The sequence below is a fragment of the Leuciscus leuciscus genome, assembly GCF_965113295.1.
Source record: "Leuciscus leuciscus genome assembly, chromosome: 2".
In the NCBI taxonomy this organism is placed as follows: Eukaryota; Metazoa; Chordata; class Actinopteri; order Cypriniformes; family Leuciscidae; genus Leuciscus; species Leuciscus leuciscus.
This window is the reverse complement of record NC_138726.1, coordinates 4,613,555-4,633,971: the sequence shown is the minus strand read 5'-3', so window position 1 is coordinate 4,633,971 and position 20,417 is coordinate 4,613,555. Positions and strand designations below refer to the sequence as shown.

At 43.5% G+C, this 20,417-nt stretch overlaps 1 protein-coding gene across 3 annotated transcripts in view; it reads left to right on the top strand.

Moving 5' to 3' along the window:
- Positions 1-280: 280 nt before the first annotated feature.
- The window catches only part of LOC309492161 (globoside alpha-1,3-N-acetylgalactosaminyltransferase 1-like), a 71,128-nt gene continuing 50,991 nt past the window's right edge, over positions 281-20,417 (top strand). For all 3 annotated transcript variants that reach the window (XM_082161036.1, XM_082161037.1, XM_082161035.1), the window contains exon 1: positions 281-454. In XM_082161036.1, the coding sequence (XP_082017162.1) occupies positions 393-454 (62 nt within the window). In that variant the 5' untranslated portion in view covers positions 281-392. The remainder of the gene's footprint in view (positions 455-20,417) is intronic.

Genomic DNA, 20,417 nt, shown 5'->3' with positions numbered 1-20,417 from the left:
TACAGAATTATTATATTGTGCCTGACCTTTGCACTTTTAACTTTCTGTGTTTACATTGTTCAGTTCCAAATCTGTGTTTTTAGTAATTGTGGTGGTATTTGGTATTTATAATTTTAACCTTTATATTATTTATTTCTTTTCATGTTTGGTGCCATTGTTAATGTAAAATTATTTATTTGCAGCAGTTATTTTGGAAGTAAAGAGAACCTAACTAAGAAATTCTGAATGGTTGTTATTCCCTTGGTGGGTGGCAATAAAAATAAAAAATACTGTCATCACCTTGTAACCCAGCATCACGCCTCTTTAATTATCACTCTCTTGCTTGCTTTATCTGTGGGACACTCAGTTCTTCGAATTAATAAGGACACAAAACCTAATAGCCTACAGGAATCATGAAACTCCTTCAAAAAGTTAATACCTTTCTTCTGGTGTTGGCTGGCCTCTCAATAACTGGGTACGTAGTTACTTCTTTGTCAATTGTAGCTGGCTTACTGTTACCTTTAGTGTTTGGATCTAAAATGAATAAACAACATATAAGTAATTAAACTATTTAGGAGTTTGTGTCATTTTAATTTGGACTGATAAAAAAAAGAAAAAAAAGTTCACATGGTAGCTTAATTACGCAGTCTAATTAACAGCAGTCTTTGTGGACTAAACTGTGGAAATTATCGGTTTTCATATTTTAAAATACATAAAAATATTTAAAATAATTACAAACTATTATACTTTGCTTTGTTGATATACACAAAAAGGACCATCTGGCCATAACTGTATTAACTTTTTGATATACTGCATGTACACAAAGGTCAAGTCCTGGTTGAAATCTGCAGACCCAGTATTACAGTTTATTTTTATTTATTTTTTATCCACCCATAATCACAATATTGTTTACATGCTATTGGGCTGCTTGAAATCCACAGGCTGCATTTTGGTTCTTTTTACCAACTCGTCAATGTTAATTCAGTTCTTCTCGTGTTGGCTGGCCTCTCAATAGCTGGGTACGTAGTGACAACATTAGGTATGATGTCACTCTCTTTTTACATCAGTGCAAAACTCGAGCTTGTGTTTTAAATCTGTACCACGCCATTACATATGCAAAACAACCAGATCAACAGTGTTATTAACCTGAAATAAATATTAACCTGATTATAAAACCTGAAATAACCTACATTGTGGGGACCAGCCAGCAGTCCCCATGAGGGAAATGGATTAATAAACATACTAAATTATGTTGTTGTTTTTTTTTAAATGTAAAAATGCAGAAAGTTTTGTGTGATGGGTAGGTTTAGGGGTAGGGTTAGTGTAAGAGGGTAGAATATACAGTTTGTACAGTATAAAAATCATTACGCCTATGGAAATTCCCCACAAAAAGCGAAACTGAGTGTGTGTGTTGTGTGTTTGTGTTACCATTTTCAAACACACGCTAACGAACTGGGATTTAGTAGGCTACAGCAAATGACTTGGATGTGAATGTTGTATGACAAGGTAGGGGAGACCGGGGACAGTTGCAACACTTTTTGCATTTCTCTCAGTTACTCAGAGACTGTTTGGACTAGACCAACCAAATTTGTATATATTAAACTTGCATCTGTCTGCTAATTACCCATACCATTTAAAGATGATTATATATGATATATCGTTCACAGTATTTATTTGAATGGAAGAAGTCAGATATTGCAACTGACCCCGACCCAGGGGACGGTTGCAACACAACCCAGGGACGGTTGCAACATGTTAAAAATACCTTAAAGGGATAGTTCACTTTGAAATTAAATTTTGGTATGTTTTAGCTTACCTCAAGGGCATCCAAGATGTAGGTGTCTTTTTTTCCGCAGTAGTTTCAATTTTGATATTTTTAGGTCAAACCGTTCTTGTCTGTCAGTCATATAATGCAGGTCGATGGTCACTTGTCTCAAACAGCATGCACAGAGTCCAAATTAAAACAATTCCCCGTCGTCCAAATTAAACAATTCCCCATCGTAAGTACACATTGATGGCCTAAGTCACGAAACGAGCGGTTTGTGTGAGAAAACGAACAGTTTTTATATAGTTTTTACCTCTTGAACTCAGCCACGTCCAAGTGATCTGAGAGCGCGGGCGGGTATAGGTATATACAATAGATGTCGCCTTGGCTACGGTTTCGCAGTAGCCAAGGCGACATCTAGTGTATATATCTATACCTGAGGTCTGGGAGGAAGCTCCTCAGAGCCCTGCCATCCATGACCGCGCCCCAGCCCATGAGGGAGGCATCTGTCGAAGCGGCTTTCTGGCGACATGACGATCCCAGCACGGGGCCTTGGGACAGAAACCAAGCTTTTTTTCGACATAGATAGGGATCTAAGGCATCTGCGCGTAACCCTGATCATGTGGAATGGGTTCCCCCTCTGGGAAAACCCCTTGGTTTTTAACCACCACTGCAGGGCCTTCATGTGCAGCAGGCCGAATGGAATGACGTTGGACGCTGCTGCCATGAGCCCTAACACTCTCTGAAAAGCTTTATACTGGTCACCGTGGCCAGGATGGACTCGATCCGTGCAGGAGACAATTGTGCCCGCATCGTGACCGAGTCCCACACCACTCCCAGGAACGTGGTTCTCTGGGCTGGTGCCAATACGCTTTTTTTCGTGTTGAGTCTCAACACCAGGCTCTGGATGTGGCCAAGGACGACATCTCAATGCTGAACTGCCAGCTGAAGAACTGATGATGTTGAGGCCATGAGACCCAGCATCCTCTGAAATTTCTCGAGCGGGACAGATGCGCCGCAGCGGAAAGAGCTCGCTGGGCGCTGAATGTCTAGCACGCGCTGTGGTGACAGTCGCGCTATCATAGACAGCGAGTTCAGTTCTGTGCCCAGAAAAGATATTATCTGTCTGGGGGACAGAGAACTCTTCGCCCAATTGACTCTGAGACCCAGATTCTCGAGGTGATCGAGTAAAATGGTCCTGTGCTCTATGAGCATCGAGTGAGATTGAGCTAGAATCAGCCAATCGTCCAAGTAGTTCAATACTCGCTTGCCCTGTAGCCTGAGGGGTGCGAGCGCTGCGTCCATGCACATCGTAAATGTACGGGGTGCTAGGGACAAGCCGAACGGTAGGACTGTGTACTGATATGCCTGGCCCTCGAAGGCGAATCTCAAATATCGCCTGTGACGTGACGCTATCTGTATTTGAAAATACGCGTCTTTCAGATCTATTGACACAAACCAATCTCCTCGGCGAATCTGCGCAAGGATTTTTCTGGTCGTGAGCATAGGGGCTACAGAGGGGCTTCGGTGTGCTGTAACACAAGCGTCCCGCTTATGACATTCGAGGCAGAGGGTGCGCTGATAACAGCGGGCAGATTCCCGCGCTTGGCTCCTCTGCGGTGGTTAACCGAGAGGGGGAGGGCTGGGCGAGTCCCGTAGGACTTGTCATGTCTGTGTGTGGATGTGGGCGCGGGATAGCGGGCACATTTACCACACCGAGAGCATTGTCCGCCTGAGCAGAGCGAATGCACGTTGGTTTCGTTTTTACAGAAACCTCGAGACATGCAGGACGTAGTGATTGTGGGCACTGGGCAGTGGGCACATCTGCTACGTTTAATGCGCAATCGAACTGGGTCGATTTTATGTGCGCGAGCCCTGTGTGACGGGCTGTGCTTGTGTGTAGGAATGGGCACTGGGCAGTGGGCATTTTGTCTACACTCATAACACCATCGGCCGTGGCCGGGACACCAGAAAATACACTCTTTATGGGATTTATCTGGGTAGCCGTAAAAACGGCATTTGTGTGCAGGCAAGCGGGCAGTGGAACCGGCTTGTTGACTGCAAAATACACTGGAACAATCACATTTCTTGGAACTGAACGAGCGATGAGTTTTGGTGGAAGTCCGGCCGTAGCGGGACTTGGACACCGTCGTTTCCCTAGGCGTGCTAGGACGACTTCGGGGCCTCGGGCTTTACCGCAATCCTGGGCCGCGGCCCACGCGGGGCGGGGCGGCGGCCAGATGAGCGAGAGCGCGGTCTCGCACTTCGGGCCTGTCGGCGCTGCGAAGTGGCGGCGGTGGGCGGAGGCTGAGGCTGAGGCTGTGAGCTCTGAGCAGACGGTTTCGTACGGCCTGCTGCAGAACAGGAAGTGCTTCATAGCCTGTGACGCTTTCTGTACCTCGGCGAATCTTTCCGCGAAATCTTTGACGGATGTTCCGAAGAGGCCAGCAGGAGAAAGCGGAGCGTCGAGGAACGCGGCACGCTCAGACTCAGAGAGCGTTAGCCATAGGTGTCTCTCAGTCACAGTGAGAGAGGCCATGCTCCGTCCTATGGCCTGTGCAGCAGACTTAGTAGCGCGGACAGCGAGGTCCGTAGCACTTCTCAAGTCTGGCACGCAAATTGCATCTGGTCCATTCTCGTCCAGCTTTCGGAGGAGATCGGCCTGGAAAATTTGCAGTGTGGCCATAGTATGCAGCGCTGACGCAGCCTGCCCAGCGGCGGAGAAAGCGCGACCGAGCAGGGTTGATGTCATGCGGCAAGCTTTTGAAGGTAGAGCCAGCTTAGCGCGCCGTCCAGCGGAGGGTGGGCAAAGGTGGGCTGCTATCGCTTCTTCGACCGGCGGCAGCGAATGGTAACCTCTGTTTTTAGCATCGTCAACAGCGGAGAATGCTAGCGAAACAGAAGAGCGCATTCTAGCTGAGAAGGGGGCGTTCCAAGACTTAGCGACTTTTTCGTGTAACTCAGGAAGAAAGGGCGCTGGTCTGGACGCAGGCGAAGCGCGCTCCCCGGGAAGAAAATATCCATCCAGCCGGTTGTGAGCAGGCTGTTCAGGCGTAGACCACTCGAGGCCGAGGCTCGCCGCGGCCTGTGCGAGTATGCGCTTCAGCTCTGACTCGATGCTAGCTCTTTTGCCTGACGATGCGCGGACAGAGGGCGCGAGATCCACAGAGCTCGCCCAATCCTCACTGCCCGATGCCAGGAGAGAGCAGGAATCATCCTCCCCCAATGCGGCTTTCTCATCAGCGTCATCGACGGAAGCGGCGGCAGACGGCGGCCGCTGTCCGTCAGGAAGAGACACTGACGAAGCCGGTGAAGCTGGCAGGCGAACCGGCGAGCTTTGACGGGTGGGGGAAGGTTCCGGAACCCGCTGAGCACGGCGCTTTTTACGGCGCGGCACTACAGCGGGCGGAGGTGCAGTCTCAGTGAAATATGCCAGGCGAGTCCTCAGAGTCGCCATAGGCAGTAGCTCGCAGTGATGGCAGCCGCCGTCAGCGAGCGCGAGAGCTGCATGATCCTCACCCAGGCAGGAAACGCAGATAACGTGGCGGTCCCCGTCGCTGAGTGTGGCTCTGCACGAGCCGCAGGAAGGCATCTTTAAAAAGACGCAAGCTCTTTTAGACAGTGTGTGTCGCGGCGGCGAACACACACACAACAGAGAGTGTAAAGGATATAGGCGCCGGATAGCGCAGCAGGAAGGCGATTGAAGGCGGCGCGGCCAGCGACTTCAGTGACGACTCGTCCCGCTGCAAGTGCTTCCTCAGACGGCGCGGCTTCTCTCCGGATCCAGCGATGCGTGTGCTTCGCTGAAGAGATGAAAAATCATATATCAGCTGCCTGCGAGCTGTATTTATAGGCCTAAGCCACGCCCGTTTCGGTGGGACGTGACGCAGTGGGCGCGAAGCACCCTCATTGGGTCTGATAAGATAACACCCTTTTTGACTCTTACTTAATACTGCAGACAGTGCACACACATTTTCTTTCCAGAAAATGTTGTCAAATTTCACTCTTTCATTCTTCACAGGATTAAACCACATTTTTTCAAAGTCTAAATCTCGCTCTGTCACAACATGTGATGTACAATGCATTTTATCATTTGTCATAAACTCTGTGTTGACTGGGTTTGTTCGATTTTTAGCCAATTTCAAGATTTTCTCTGCCCAATCAACATTTATTACCTGCCACTCATATGCCCATTTCGGCTCAAATTTAGAACATGTAATTTGTGGTGTTTCTTCAATGTTGATTCCATGTGAATTAGCACAGAGGGACAAATTTAATTTACACATTAAATCACAAGCCATTAGAGGTGCGGGACAGTGAGGAGACCACACAAACTCGTGGTTGAATAAGCGACCGCTTTCTGTCTCGCACTCTAACGGCTCTGTTAACCAGTCAGAGATCAAATGGCCTGAAGCCGAGGTGCTTTCATACACTTTCCCGGTTAGCTTCGGAACACATGGTAAATCACATGGTCGTAAAGTTGACTGACAGGCTCCTGAATCGACCAAAAAATCAATAACTACCCCTTTGACTAGTAACGGATAAATTGGCATTTCAGAAAACCCTGTACTTTTGTACAATCTCACACGCTCATCAATCACAACACTGCTTAAATCATCAGTCATAGCTTTGCTCAAAGTTTCATCAGGCACACATAAAGACTTGCAAGCAGTTTTTTTTTTTTTTTTTGCAGGTAGCAGAAAGTAAATCAGTGTATGTGTTTGTGTGTGCGTCGTGTGTGTGTGTGTGTTAGTAAAAATATTTTCACTTCCCTTTGCTGCAGCCAAAGACTGGCTTCCCAAAGCTGGACTCTCTCCGTCCCGCTCTCTCACCCTGTCGGTTCAATCTGACTTTGTGTTCGGGCACGCGCTGCTCCAGTGCCCGTTCTTTTTGCAAAATCTACATTTTGTACAGTCTCGGAGCAAGTGGTCATTCGTTGCACAAACATAACAGCTCCATCTTCCTCCAGCAGCTCTATTTCTCTGTCCTCTTCGGTTAGCAGGGTTTGGATGGGAAAACTCAGGTCTGTTGGGTTGCTGTGATTGCTGTTGTTGCACAACCACCATTGTGAGGGGCTTTTTCTTTTCTTTCTTTTCCTCGGTGTCCTCTTCAACGTGAATAGCGTGTCGCAGTGTTGCACTCAAACGTCCGTCCTTCCACTCGACATAGCTGGACTTTGTCCCTCTTCGGGTTTCGGGTTTCATTCCTTGCAGGAAATAGCCCATCAAATGTTTCTCCCAAGTACCTGCTGTTGTTCCCCTGTCTGCTGGCTCAGTTAAGCCACTGTACTTTGCAAATGTCTCAAAGTCTGAAATAGTCATTTCTTACCGACTCATCTTTTTCCTGGACACAACATGTGATTTTTTCAGTGTCCACACGTGGAGGAAAAGCTGCGCCGATGGAATTGGAAAAGTTTTCCACTTCTTTCCGGTAGGGCTCGTTGCTGTCATGGTCCCAGTCTGCATGCACTCTTCTGATATCTGCTTTTGCCAGCTTGCCAGCCACTCTGCCCCAATTCGCAGCGCCCATTCTCACAGTTAGCAATCGTTTCAGTTCCGGTGTGGTTGGGCTGAATTCTCTGCATACTGCAAGCAGTTCGCTGGCAAAACGCTCACCCGCGTCTTGCGGATCTGGCAGATGTGCCATAGCGTCTTTCATGTCCGTCATTGTCCATGCTCTGAACACTAGTATAGGTCCGTTTGTGCCCGCAACTTCAACCATCGGAGCCGTTATTCTTGCCGTTGTAAAACTGACCTTTTCTGGCTTGGCTTGTGATCTTGTCAACATTTGCTGTCCGCTTGGTCCCGGTCTTTCTTCATTCGGGGCGTACGGAACTATTTCTCCGGAAACTTCCCCCTTGTCTTCTTCGCTGCTTGTCGCGGCCCGTGCTGAGGAGTCTGTCTCCCCCTGCTGTACTGGCGGTGTTGGTAGTTGTGCTTGAAGCTGTTCTGTCAATCTTTTTGCCACTCGTTCTGCGGCTTCTGCCCCCGCTCGCGCTGCTCTTGCATCTGCCTCTGCCTGCGCTGCTCTTTGGGCTGCTAATGTCAATTCAATTTGTGCTCTTGCTTCAGCGAGTTGTCTTTCTTGGTCTGCCATTCGTTGTTCCATTTGTTGTCTGTCCCGTTCCAGTTCTTGTGCGGTTCTTAGGGGTGGTGGAGAGCGGTCCAGATCGAGGTCCAGTTTGAGAGCCGAGATCTCTGCTACGGGATAGTGATTTGTGTTGTAGGCAGGCGGCGGAGCCGTTGCCCCCTCAGTCACATGTGGGGAAACACATACATTCGGTTCATTAGTAGTATTCTGTTCCAGTGGAACTGCTTTCACACATACAACATTCTCACCATTATATGCTAATTCTTTTTGTATTTGCTTTCGTTCTCGTCTGTCAGCTTCTTCCAACCAACACATTATAGTCTGTTTACAGTCCTTGCACACATGTTTAACACACACACAGCAACCCTTCTGTTTTCTCTCGTTCTTTTCTATTGATTCTTTTACGACATTAAGTCTTATATTACTCAAGGTTCCCGCCTCGGGGAAATCGTGATATTTGATACGTTTTTGTATGTCAATCATACATTTTCCCCCATAATTATTTCTCATTTGACAGAAAATAGGTGTGTAAAAATGGTCTAATTTACTGTTAGATGACCCCATTTTGGCTGAATCTCCCTTCTGGATTTCACAATTTCGACACGTGTCTTACAGTATCTGTCAAACGTCTTCAACAGATCCGATTTTTTTTTGTCACCCAAAATCGGTCAGGTTTCTGTAATTACGTTTCACTCAAAATCTTCCCATAAGCACTTTCTAGCGCTCTATTAATTCTGATTTGATGTGGCTCTTCCGTCCACTTGTACGATTGATTTGATGTGGCTCTTCCATCCACTTGTACGATTGATTTGATGTGGCTCTTCCGTCCACTTGTACGATATTTCCTCTGGTTACAGAGATTTTGAGTAAAACTAACTAATCAGCAATTGTGATTATCTGAATCACCTGTGGCACTTCCGTCCACCAACGAGCTAAGTGTGGTAGAAACCGATCCGAATCTGTCGGATCAATTTCTTCCCCAAACAATTGTGATTATCTGAATCACCTCTCGCTCGTACCAAAAGCAAAACTCAGCCAATATGGTTCACGTTCACTCACAATTATCAAATTACACTCAACTTCAATAAAACAATTTTGCCGTTTCTTACCCAGAGATGCTTTTCTGTTTTCTGTAATTGCCACGGATTCTTTTTGATCTTTGTGGGAGTTCTTCAACTGGTCCTGAATGCGGGTATTGGCTCTCTCTCCCTTAACCTGTTGAGTTTCTATCTCAAACCGTCGAGGTATGAGACGGCCGCCTGATGCTGCCGGGTTGCACTTCCGTCAAATCCGTTCTCAGGACCAGGAGAAGAAGAGTCCGCACGAGATCCCACTTCTGACACCACTTGTAAGAGCAATTTTCAGAGATTAATAAAAACAGCATCAAAGGTGTAAGAAACTTTCAAGAGGCAAAACTGTTTTAAAGAGAAGATGTTTATTCTTTGAGGATTCGTTTCACAGCCCGCAGCCACCCAGACTTGAAACAGAAAAACCTAGTGGACTCAATAAAGAGAGACATTTTATACAGGTTTCTGACATTCTTGACTCCTCCTTTCCCAGTTTCTGTAAATTTCCTTAAAGACATCTTATATCTCAAGCTAGTATGGACTGGTTTCTACCCCCCCCCCCCCCCCCCCCAAAGGCCAAAAGGCCTTCATTTACAATCTAAATGACCTCCTGCTTCCCTCAGGAGGGGGCCTTGGACCCTATTATATACAGGTTAAGGTAACACCCTAGACTGTGAGGGTCTGGCCAATCCTAATTCAATCAGCATAAGGCTTCATAACCATTTGGGTCCGAAAGCCATTTGCAGAACAAAAGGTGAGATTCTCAGTGAATCATTCGTGTGCTAATCCCATCAGTCTGAGTGAAACCCTCACAGAAACACATGACTAAATGAAATTAACAGTTTGGAAACGATGAATATAAGTAATAATGAATTTTTTTCCACAACAAGGATGATGTGCAACTATGCCATCAAAACCCGTGCAAATTTAAGAAAATGCTTTTTTAATAGCTGTCCACTGTAGTGACCACTATGCATGAAAGGGTTAATCCATATAAAACAGCGCTTAATCTTGCAAAGTACGTTTTGGTGCTACTGCTATCATTACGTTAGTAATTCATTAAGTTAACTATAAAGTGTCGCTATGTTGTGAGAAGGTACTCCTTTGCAGAGATCCCAAACCTAACTAAGCATTTAACAAACAGAAAAGAAGTCGTGACATCCCATTGCCAGATTTTCTCCAGTCCTAAAAGTAAAACAAAAAAGACAAACAATCTGTTTTTAAAAGATTTTTTAGAAAGTCATGGTCTCTTTTGAGCCTTTGTCAGTGATGCTTGCTTTCTTTCAAGACAACATACTCTGAAATACTTCCCATCCCATACATGAAAAAAAATACATGCCGTGTTGGTGATATCATATTTTATATATATTAAAATATTCTTACATAGGCTATATAAAATAAAATGACACAACCCTGTCTCTTTTTGTTAAATTTCAGTTTTATTGATCAATAATAGCCATTATAAAAGTATAAGTAGCCTAAAAGTTATACGAAGCTACACAAGACAAGAAATAAAGTAAGTTAAAGGGATAGTTCACCCAAAAATGAAAATTCTGTCATCATTTACTCACCCTCAAGTTGTTCCAAACCTGTATGACTTTCTTTCTTCTCCTGAACACAAAAGAATATATTTTAAAGAAGGTTGGTAATTAAACAGTTGCTGGTCCCCATTGACTTCCATAGTATTTTTTTTTCCTACTATGGAAGTCAATGGGGTCCATCAGTCGTTTGGTTACCGACTTTCTTCAAAATATCTTCCTTTGTGTTCAGCACAAGAAAGAAAGTCATACAGGTTTGGAACAACTTGAGGGTGAGTAAATGATGACAGAATTTTCATTTTTGGGTGAACTATCCCTTTAAACGATTCAGTCAAACATAAGTCAGCAGGCTACAACGTTAAAGATGAATAGCCTAGCCTAAATAATTTAACTTTGAGATCAAAGATCATCCGTTAGATATAGCCTACACAAAACGAATTATATCTCATGTTTAACCACTAGACTAGAGACATAAGCCAGCGGCAAACGTCAGCACCACTAGCCGAGATAAGGCTGTTCCAGGCGGGATACATGAGCGCTGAGCGCCCGGTGATCCCTTGGATCTCACATCTCCGAAAACGTCAGATCAAAATTTTAAATAGGCCCTATCTGTATAAACAAACAATATATTTGAGATTGAAACAGTCGACTGAACATTGTCGACTGAAAAACTCTTAAAACTACATTTCATACACAATAACAGTACTATTTTTAAATTTCGCGGTCTTTCTCCTCTGCTATTGACGCAACTTGAGATTTTAAATATTAGCTATAGAATATACACAATTTACATATACAATATACAATTTAATTTAATCTTACCTTGCATATAGCAGCGGGAGTTAGCATTCTACATAAAGCTACCACATAATAACACTAAAACAGCTCACGTTAGCTACAAGTTATCGCGAGAACAGATTTAGATCAGGCATACTACTGGCATACTAATGGGGTCCTACGCCCAGACTATTCACACCGAGTTACCGCATTATTCACCACACCGGCTTCCGAGACTGTGTGCTGACTGAGCGTCTGTTCCTGCGTTACCGAAGCCGCCTGCAAAGTGTTGCTGGATCCACCCGTGGGTGTTTTACCTCGATGCGTGTTCAGGTTCAGTGGACAAAGAGGGATTATTCGTCTTTGGATCTCCTCTCCTCTCCCTGGTGATTCCTAGACTGCCGACCGACTCACTGCAGGTACTCACTAAAAACAAGCCTTCTCGGACTACAAACTCAAGCTCCCATACGCAGAGCCATTTGCGGCCCACACACACTCACACCTACCTCACACACGTATACTCACTGCAAAAGCGTGCTTTGTTTATTAGGGCCCAAGCCCTGAAAGGGCGAAGGCCCTATTGTTTCCGGAAGGATTTTTATTTTTTTTTCATTATTATTTTTCTTCTGCCTTTTTACCACTTTTGGGGCCCTTAACATGCTCAAAAACTCTTGAAATTTTGCACACACGTCAGAACCTGCGGCCATCAGGGCCCGACTGAAGCTGGTACCCGGGCGTGGCAGGGGGGCTCGACAGCGCCCCCTGGAACGGGATCCGAACACTTGTCCATAAATCAAACACACTTGCATGTAATAATATGAAACTCAGTACACATATAGATCTCATCGGGCCGAACAACTTTCGTGCTCTAAGTTTTACACCAGCCCAGCCCAACAGGAAGTCGGTTATTATACGTTGTTTGGAAAACGTATACAATGGAATGTGAAATAGTCCTCCTAGGGAATTCATCCGATCGCCACCAAACTCGGTGTGAATGAAGTCAAGACATTGAGGATGAATTCTTGCGAACGGATTTTTGATATCTCGAACGGTTTGGCCGTGGCGAGGAAATGAATTTGTGGCGAATAATGGGACACAGGAAGTGTATTATAACTTCAGCATACATTAACTGATCTTGATGAAACTTCAGCCGTGTGTTCGTTGTAAGAGGCCGATCACATGGATGTGACTATTGTGAGTCAAAGTTATAGCGCCACCAACTGGCAGCAGGAAGTGTGTCACTTTCTAAATGCTTTTGACAAAAGTGGGGGGTTAATTTTATGTACAGTCACAAAAATCAGTACGCATATTGGTCTCATCGAGTCGGACAATTCTCTAATTTACAGTCATTATCTCCGACGAACAGGAAGTCAGATATTTTGGTTTGAAGTGTTTTTTTTGGAGAATTTTCTCTCTCTTTCTCTGTCTCTGTGTGTGTGGGGGGTGTGGGGGATTTGTCTGTTAGGAGAAACTGCTTTTATAATTGTTTTTCAAGGTTTCAGGGGCTTTTGGGGCCCTTAACGTGCTCGAAAACTCATGAAACTTTGCACACAAGTCAGAACCTGTGGCCATCAGGGCCTGGCTAAAGCTGGTACCCGGGCGTGGCAGGGGGGCTCAACAGCGCCCCCTGGAATGGGGTCCGAAAACTTGGTCGATAGATCAAACTAGCTTGCATGAATTAATATGAAACTCAGCACACATATAGATCTCATCGGGCCGAACAACTTTTGCACTCTTAAGTTATACGCCAGCCCAACAAGGCAAGGCAAGGCAAGGCAAGTTTATTTATATAGCACATTTCATACACAATGGCAATTCAAAGTGCTTTACATAGAAGAAATTAAAATAATAAAAAGAAATAAGAATAATTAAAACAGTTTAGAAAAATAAAAAATAAAATACAGTACAAACAGTCGGACGAACATTGGCACAGTGCTCATTCAGTAAATGCATAGTTAAACAGATGTGTTTTGAGTCTGGATTTGAATGTGACTACAGTAGGAGCACATCTGATCTCCTCTGGAAGCTGGTTCCAGCTGCGGCTGGCATAATAGCTAAAAGCAGACTCGCCATGCTTAGAGTGAACCCTTGGTATTTCAAGCTGATATGATCCTAATGATCTGAGTGATCTGTTGGGTTTATATTCAGTGAGCATATCTGCAATGTATTGAGGTCCTAGGCCATTGAATGATTTATATACCAGTAATAATACTTTAAAATCAATCCTAAGTTTAACTGGGAGCCAGTGTAAAGACCTGAGGACTGGTGTGATATGTTCATATTTTCTGGTTCTGCTCAGAATCCTGGCGGCAGCGTTCTGTATGAGCTGCAACTGTCTGATGGTCTTTTTGGGAAGGCCAGTGAGGAGTCCATTACAATAATCCACCCTGCTGGTGATGAAAGCATGCACAAGTTTCTCTAAGTCTTGTCTGGAAACAAAGCATCTAATTCTTGCAATATTTTTCAGATGATAGTATGCTGATTTAGTTATTGCTTTGACATGACTACTGAAACTAAGCTCTGACTCTAGTGTCACTCCAAGATTCCTGACTTGATTTTTGGTTGTTTGACCCCTAGAGTGAAGGTATGCGTTCACCTTGAGAACTTCATCTTTGTTTCCAAACGCAATGACTTCAGTTTTGTCTTTGTTTAACTGAAGAAAGTTTTGACACATCCAACTGTTGACTTCATCAATGCATTGGCACAGGGAGTCAATGGGGCTATAATCGTTGGGCGATAGGGCTAAGTAGAGCTGTGTGTCGTCTGCATAGCTGTGGTAAGCAATTTGGTTATTTCTCATTATTTGGCTCATTGGGAGCATATACAGGTTGAACAGGAGTGGCGCAAGAATTGAGCCTTGAGGGACTCCGCATGTCATGGATGTCCACTCAGACTTATGGTCTCCTATACTCACATAATAACCTCTCCCATCTAAGTATGACCTGAACCATTTTAGGACTATCCCAGAAAGCCCCACCCAGTTTTCCAGCCTGTCCAGAAGTATGTTGTGATCGACAGTGTCAAATGCAGCACTGAGGTCGAGTAGTACCAGCACTGATAATTTGCCTGAGTCAGTATTTAAGCGAATATCGTTTATTATCTTTATGAGCGCTGTCTCTGTGCTGTGGTGCGGTCGGAAACCAGATTGAAAATTGTCAAAGTATCCATTCGAGCATAAGAATTTGTTCAGCTGATTGAAGACAACTTTTTCAATGATCTTACCTATGAAAGGAAGATTTGAGATTGGTCTATAGTTGCTTAATATGGTCTTATCCAGATTGCTCTTTTTCAGGAGGGGCTTGACAACTGCAGTTTTTAGGGAGTTTGGAAAACTCCCAGAGAGAAGTGAAGCATTTACCACTTCTAGAAGATCTGCTTCTAAACTGTTTAACACACTTTTGAAAAAAGATGTGGGAAGTGTGTCAAGAGCGCAGGTTGATGTTTTAAGGTGCTGTACGGTTTCTTCCAAAATTTTGCCATCAATTTCTTTGAAATCAGACATAGTAACTACTTTCTCAGGTGGTTTGATCTGTCTGACCCCAGCGCAACTCAAGGATGTGCTGATCACCTTTCTGATATTATTGATTTTGTCAGAGAAGAAGGAAGCAAACTCACTGCACTTGCTGTCTGAGAGCATTTCACTGGGAATCTGGCTTGGGGGGTTTGTCAGTCTCTCTACAGTAGCAAAAAGAGTGCGTGTGTTGTTTAAATTACTGTTTATACTTTTTATACTGGGTAAAACTGGGTAAAACTGGGTAAAACTTCAACAGGAAGTTTTACCCACAGTTACAAAAATCAGGACGTATATTGGTCTCATCGAGCCGGACAACTTTCTAATTTACAGTCATTAGCTCCGACCAACAGGAAGTCAGATATTTTTGTTTGAATGTGGATTTATTTGCAAAATCAGCCTCTGCATTTTTACCCACTCCTCTTAAGTGGTTTATTTTATTCCCACCAAACTTTTTCAACATGATGAAAATACATTAAAGATGCTAAATTGTGAACGGATAATAAATATCTCAAACGGTTTTGCTATGGCGAGGGATTAAATTAATGTCAAAAAAGGAAACAGTAAAAGCCTCATATCTTCTAAAAATGAAATTATACACCTTTTATTTCTATATAAAATTATACAAATATCAGAACTAAACCCAGTTTTGGGTTTATTCAGTTTTTTTCAATTAAAGAATTATGTATAAGTTTAAAAACAGCCAGAATGCGCTATTTAGTAAAAAAAAAAAAAAAAAGTCATACATAGGGCTATACTGCCCTCTTGTGTTCAAAATCAGGTAGGCCTATTACAAAATGACGGAGTAGCCTATGTTTTTATGTTTCCACTGTTCGATCACGCCCGCGCCTCACACACACACAAACACAAACACACACACACAAACAAACAAACACACACACACACACACACACACACACACACACACACACACACACACACACACACACACACACACACACACAGTGCATTCCAGCATTGCAATCTTGACATCGCAGCCGGTTTATTATAGCCGTAATAAAATATAATAATAAAATAGTCAACCTATTTGCACCAAATGATAGTAGATTTCAGATCAATATATTTGTTTTCCTTACAATTTTAATTAACACTAATTTTATTCTCATCTGAATTATAAATAATTTATTTCTGTATAAACTAATACTACCGATTGAATATATAGTATTTCCAAAAGAGGGCAGTATTGGATTATTTTTAAACAGGGTTGGATGAATCCTTGAGAACAGTGTTTTACTGTAAAGAAAAGCAGAGCCAAGTGAAGCAGAGCGAGCGTTTTCAATTAATTCCTATGGAAGTAGGAATGAACTATTATTTTATGCCTAAACATACCCAGTCACAGAAAAATATTAAAGCTATCCTATGGCTTTATATCACTTTAACACGGTAAAGGGCTCATACTGTAGGCCTACATTTTGGCTAATTATTTCCAATGCTATCACGGATCATAACCTCATCATCTAGAAACTGCCACTCAGAATACATACATAGGACATGAAGATATCATAGGGAATTGTGAACATATTTCACTGGAACTTCATCTTCATTACATCTATATATATATATATATAGATAGATAGATAGATAGATAGATATAGATATATATAGATATATATAAATATAGCTGCGAGCAGCGATGGAGGGCCCAAGCCGGTGACACCGCCACCCCGGTGCCTTTGGTGTAACTAAAGGCACCAGGGTGGCGGTGCCACCGGCTTGGGCCCGCAATCGCTGCTCGCAGCTATATATATTTTTTTTTTTTTTTTTTTTGCCTTTTTGCCACTTTTGGGGCCCTTGACATGCTCAAAAACTCTTGAAATTTTGCACACACGTCAAAACCTGCGGCCATCAGGGCCGGGCTGAAGCTGGTACCCGGGCGTGGCAGGGGGGCTCAACAGTGCCCCCTGGAATGGTGTCCGAAAACTTGGTCCATAAATCAAACACGCTTGCATGTAATAATATGAAACTAAGTACACCTATAGATCTCATCGGGCCAAACAACTTTCATGCTCTAAGTTTTACAAAAGCCCAACAGGAAGTCGTTTATTATACGTTGTTTGGAAAACGCATACACTGGAATGTGAAATACTCCTCCTAGGGAATTCATCCGATCGCCACCAAACTCGGTGTGAATGAAGTCAAGACATTGAGGATGAATTCTTGCGAACGGATTTTTTATATCTCGAACGGTTTGGCCGTGGCGAGGAAACGAATTTATGGCGAATAATGGGACACAGGAAGTGTGTTATAACTTCTGCATACATTAACTGATCTTGATAAAACTTCCGCAGTGTGTTCGTTGTAAGAGGCCGAACACATGGATGTGATTATTGTGAGTCAAAGTTATAGCGCCACCAACTGGCAGCAGGAAGTTTGTCACTTTCAAAATGCTTTGAAATCACTCTCTTATTTCTCTTTCATTAAACTTTATGTGTATAATGTAGACACACGGCAGATGTAGACCTGTGAAAGGATTATTGATATCTTAGATACTGTTGCCATGGCAACGCATCGAACTTTAATATTCTTTTTTGATGCTTTTGAGACTCTTAGCATGCTTTAAATCGGATGAAACTCGACAGACACATCACATTTATTAGCCAGTAGACATGTGCAAAGTTTCAGAAACGGGCGTTGTGGAATGGCTCAGTAGCGCCACCTTTTGGCCAAAGTGGGGGGTTAGATTCATCTTCAGCAACAAAACTTGGTATGTATATTGTTCTCATCAAGCCGGACAACTTTCTAATTTACAGTCATTAGCTTCGACCAACAGGAAGTCAGATATTTTGGTTTGAATGTGGATTTTTCTGGCGAATTCTCTCTCTCTCTCTCTCTGTCTCTGTGTGTGTGAGGGGTGGGGGGGATTTTTCACCCTTGAACAGGGTCTGAAAACTTGGTCCATAGATCAAACACGCTTGCATGAATTAATATGAAACTCAGTACACGTATAGATCTCATCGGGCTGAACAACTTTCCCATGGTCAAGTTTTACGCCAGCCCAACAGGAAGTCGCTATTATGGGTTGTTTGGAGAACGCTTGCTCTAGAATTTGAAATAATCCTCCTAGGCAATTCTTTCAATTGCCACCAAACTCGGTGTGCATGAAGTAAAGACATTGAGGATGCTAAATTGCGGACGGATTTTTGATATCTCGAACGGTTTGGCCGTGGCGAGAAAACGAATTTATGGCGAGAAAAGATAAAAAGGAAGTGTTATAACTTCTGCATACATTAACTGATCTTGATGAAACTTTAGCAGTGTGTTCGTGGTAAGAGGCCGATCACTTGTATGTAACTATTGTTAGTCAAAGTTATAGCGCCACCAACTGGCAACTGCACGAACCTGTCGCAGAGCGGTGCAACTGCGCGAACCAATCAGTGTACAGCCTGCCGATCCGAGCGCAGAGCCCGTCAGAAGGGGTGGGGAATCTATAAACCTATAAAAGCAGTTCATTTCACAATATGATTCAGATTTAATCTCCTTCAGTGACGATCTTCTGACTTCACAGAATACTCAGAAAGCCTTCTTCGGGGGATCCAACATGGCGGCGAGCTAGATAGATGTACGACTCAACGCTCCTACATCAAACAGCCTGATTTCTAAGGTTTTTAAAACTCTTAAAGACACTTAACTGACTGAGTATTACCCGAGTTTAACCGCAATCACAAAGAGTGTTGATTCGTCATGGCAAATCGAAGAACCACAAAGAAAAATCCGGATAAAACTGAGGAAACTCCTGACGGGAACGAAGCTAGCGTTAAGCCAGTGGGTGCTGTTAGCGTGAACAACGAAGAGGATAATGAGGTAATGAAGGCTATCGCTGACATGAAGACCTTTTTTTCTTCCAAATTCTAAGGTGTCCTGAATGCTATTCAAGAGATAAAAAAATGACATTTCTGAATTTGGTGGCAGAATATCAGAAGCGGAGCACTGAATTAGTGAAACTGAGGATATTGTGGAAAAGTTACAGAAAACGGTAAACGTTCTGGAATGTCGAATTGCAACGGTCACCTCGGTTTTGGATGACTTAGAGAACCGCAACTGTCGCTGCAATCTCCGTTTAGTCAACCTGCCTGAAAAAGTGGAAGGGAATGATGCGGTAAACTTTTTGGAAAAGTGCCTTTTTGATGTGTTTGGAGCATCTACCTTTCCAAGTCCAGAAGTCATCGAAAGAGCACACAGAATCGGCAGGCCCCCGACAAAACCGCAGCAGTTTCCGCGAAACCTGATCATGAAATTCCACAACTTCCGCGACCAACGGAGAGTGATTCAAGCTACAAGGGAGATGGGAAAAGTGAAGTATAAGGAACACAAAGTGATGTTTTTCCCAGACTTCTCAGTAGCAGTGAGGAAACAACGAAAGGAATTCGATGATGTGAAGAAGCGTCTCCAGACACTTAACATTTCATACAGATTTGTGTATCCAGCCAAACTGAGCTTGCTGTATATGGGAGAGTGGAGGATTTGCGAGACGACAGGAGATGTACAGAAATGCATACAGGAATTCTGAGAAGCACCGGGATGCAACGAAGAGATTCTAGCATTTGACTGAAACGTTATGCAGTTTTATTTCTCAATGCCTCTTATCATAACCAAGGAAATTCTCTATTGGTTTAACTCGGATATGTAAACTGACAGTTGTCTTATCAGCCTGTTAAAGTTAAGACAACATATTTAAATGTAACTCGATCTGAGACTGAAGCAGTTCAACGAATATTTGAGGAGAGATAATCATCTATTCACTAGGCTTGTTTGAGATGCGCCTTGCCTCGCCTGAAATGTACGAGAGAGTAGGCGGCTGCAGTGAGAGGAGGAATGAAAAAAGTTCTCTCTTCTCGCAGTGGATCTGACACCTGCGAGATCAAAGATGGATATCACGGGATTCACGTTTGTGCACAGTGTTGCTAAAGTACCAAGTACCCACCTAGTACCAAGTGCAATCCTACATGAAATCCATCTGGGCAATTAACATTGGGCCATTATGGAACCCGCGGACAATCCTACATGGGGCCCATTTTTCAGCCCATTTCATACCCATATGGGCCCCACATACAAATGTTGGCTGGGTTGTGGATAGGCTGATGTCTAATGTTGTTGTTGCTGGCCAAGGATGTGTTCCTAGTTGTAGGACCTAGTTGAAGGTTTTTATTTATTTATTTATTTATTTATTATCCATTGTGGGTATGATCATAGAGTTATGGAAATGTACTGTTGTAAAAAATGTCAAGTGAATCTCAGGAATGTTAGGGGGTTGGTAACTTTCCAAGTTAAAACAGGTCATATCTAGACTTAAGCAATTTAAAACATCTATCGTGTTGTTACAAGAAACTCACCTTTTGTCCTGTGAACTATTAAAAATATGTAGATATGTTGGCCGGGCCAAGTAATCTCTGCTTCATATACATCCAACTCAAGGGGAGTAATGATTTCGATTCATAAAGCCATTCCATTTAAAATATTAAAAGTAGTTTCAGATAAATCTGGTAGAGATCTAATTGTACAAGGCACTCTTATAGATAACACAATTACCCTGGTGAACGTGTATGGGCTCAATTCTGACAGTTCAGAATTTTTCGAAAACTTGTTCTTAATTATGGCATCCCAGCCTGGACATTTAATCATAGGAGGAGACTTTAATGTAACATTAATTCCAAATTTAGATAGGTACAACA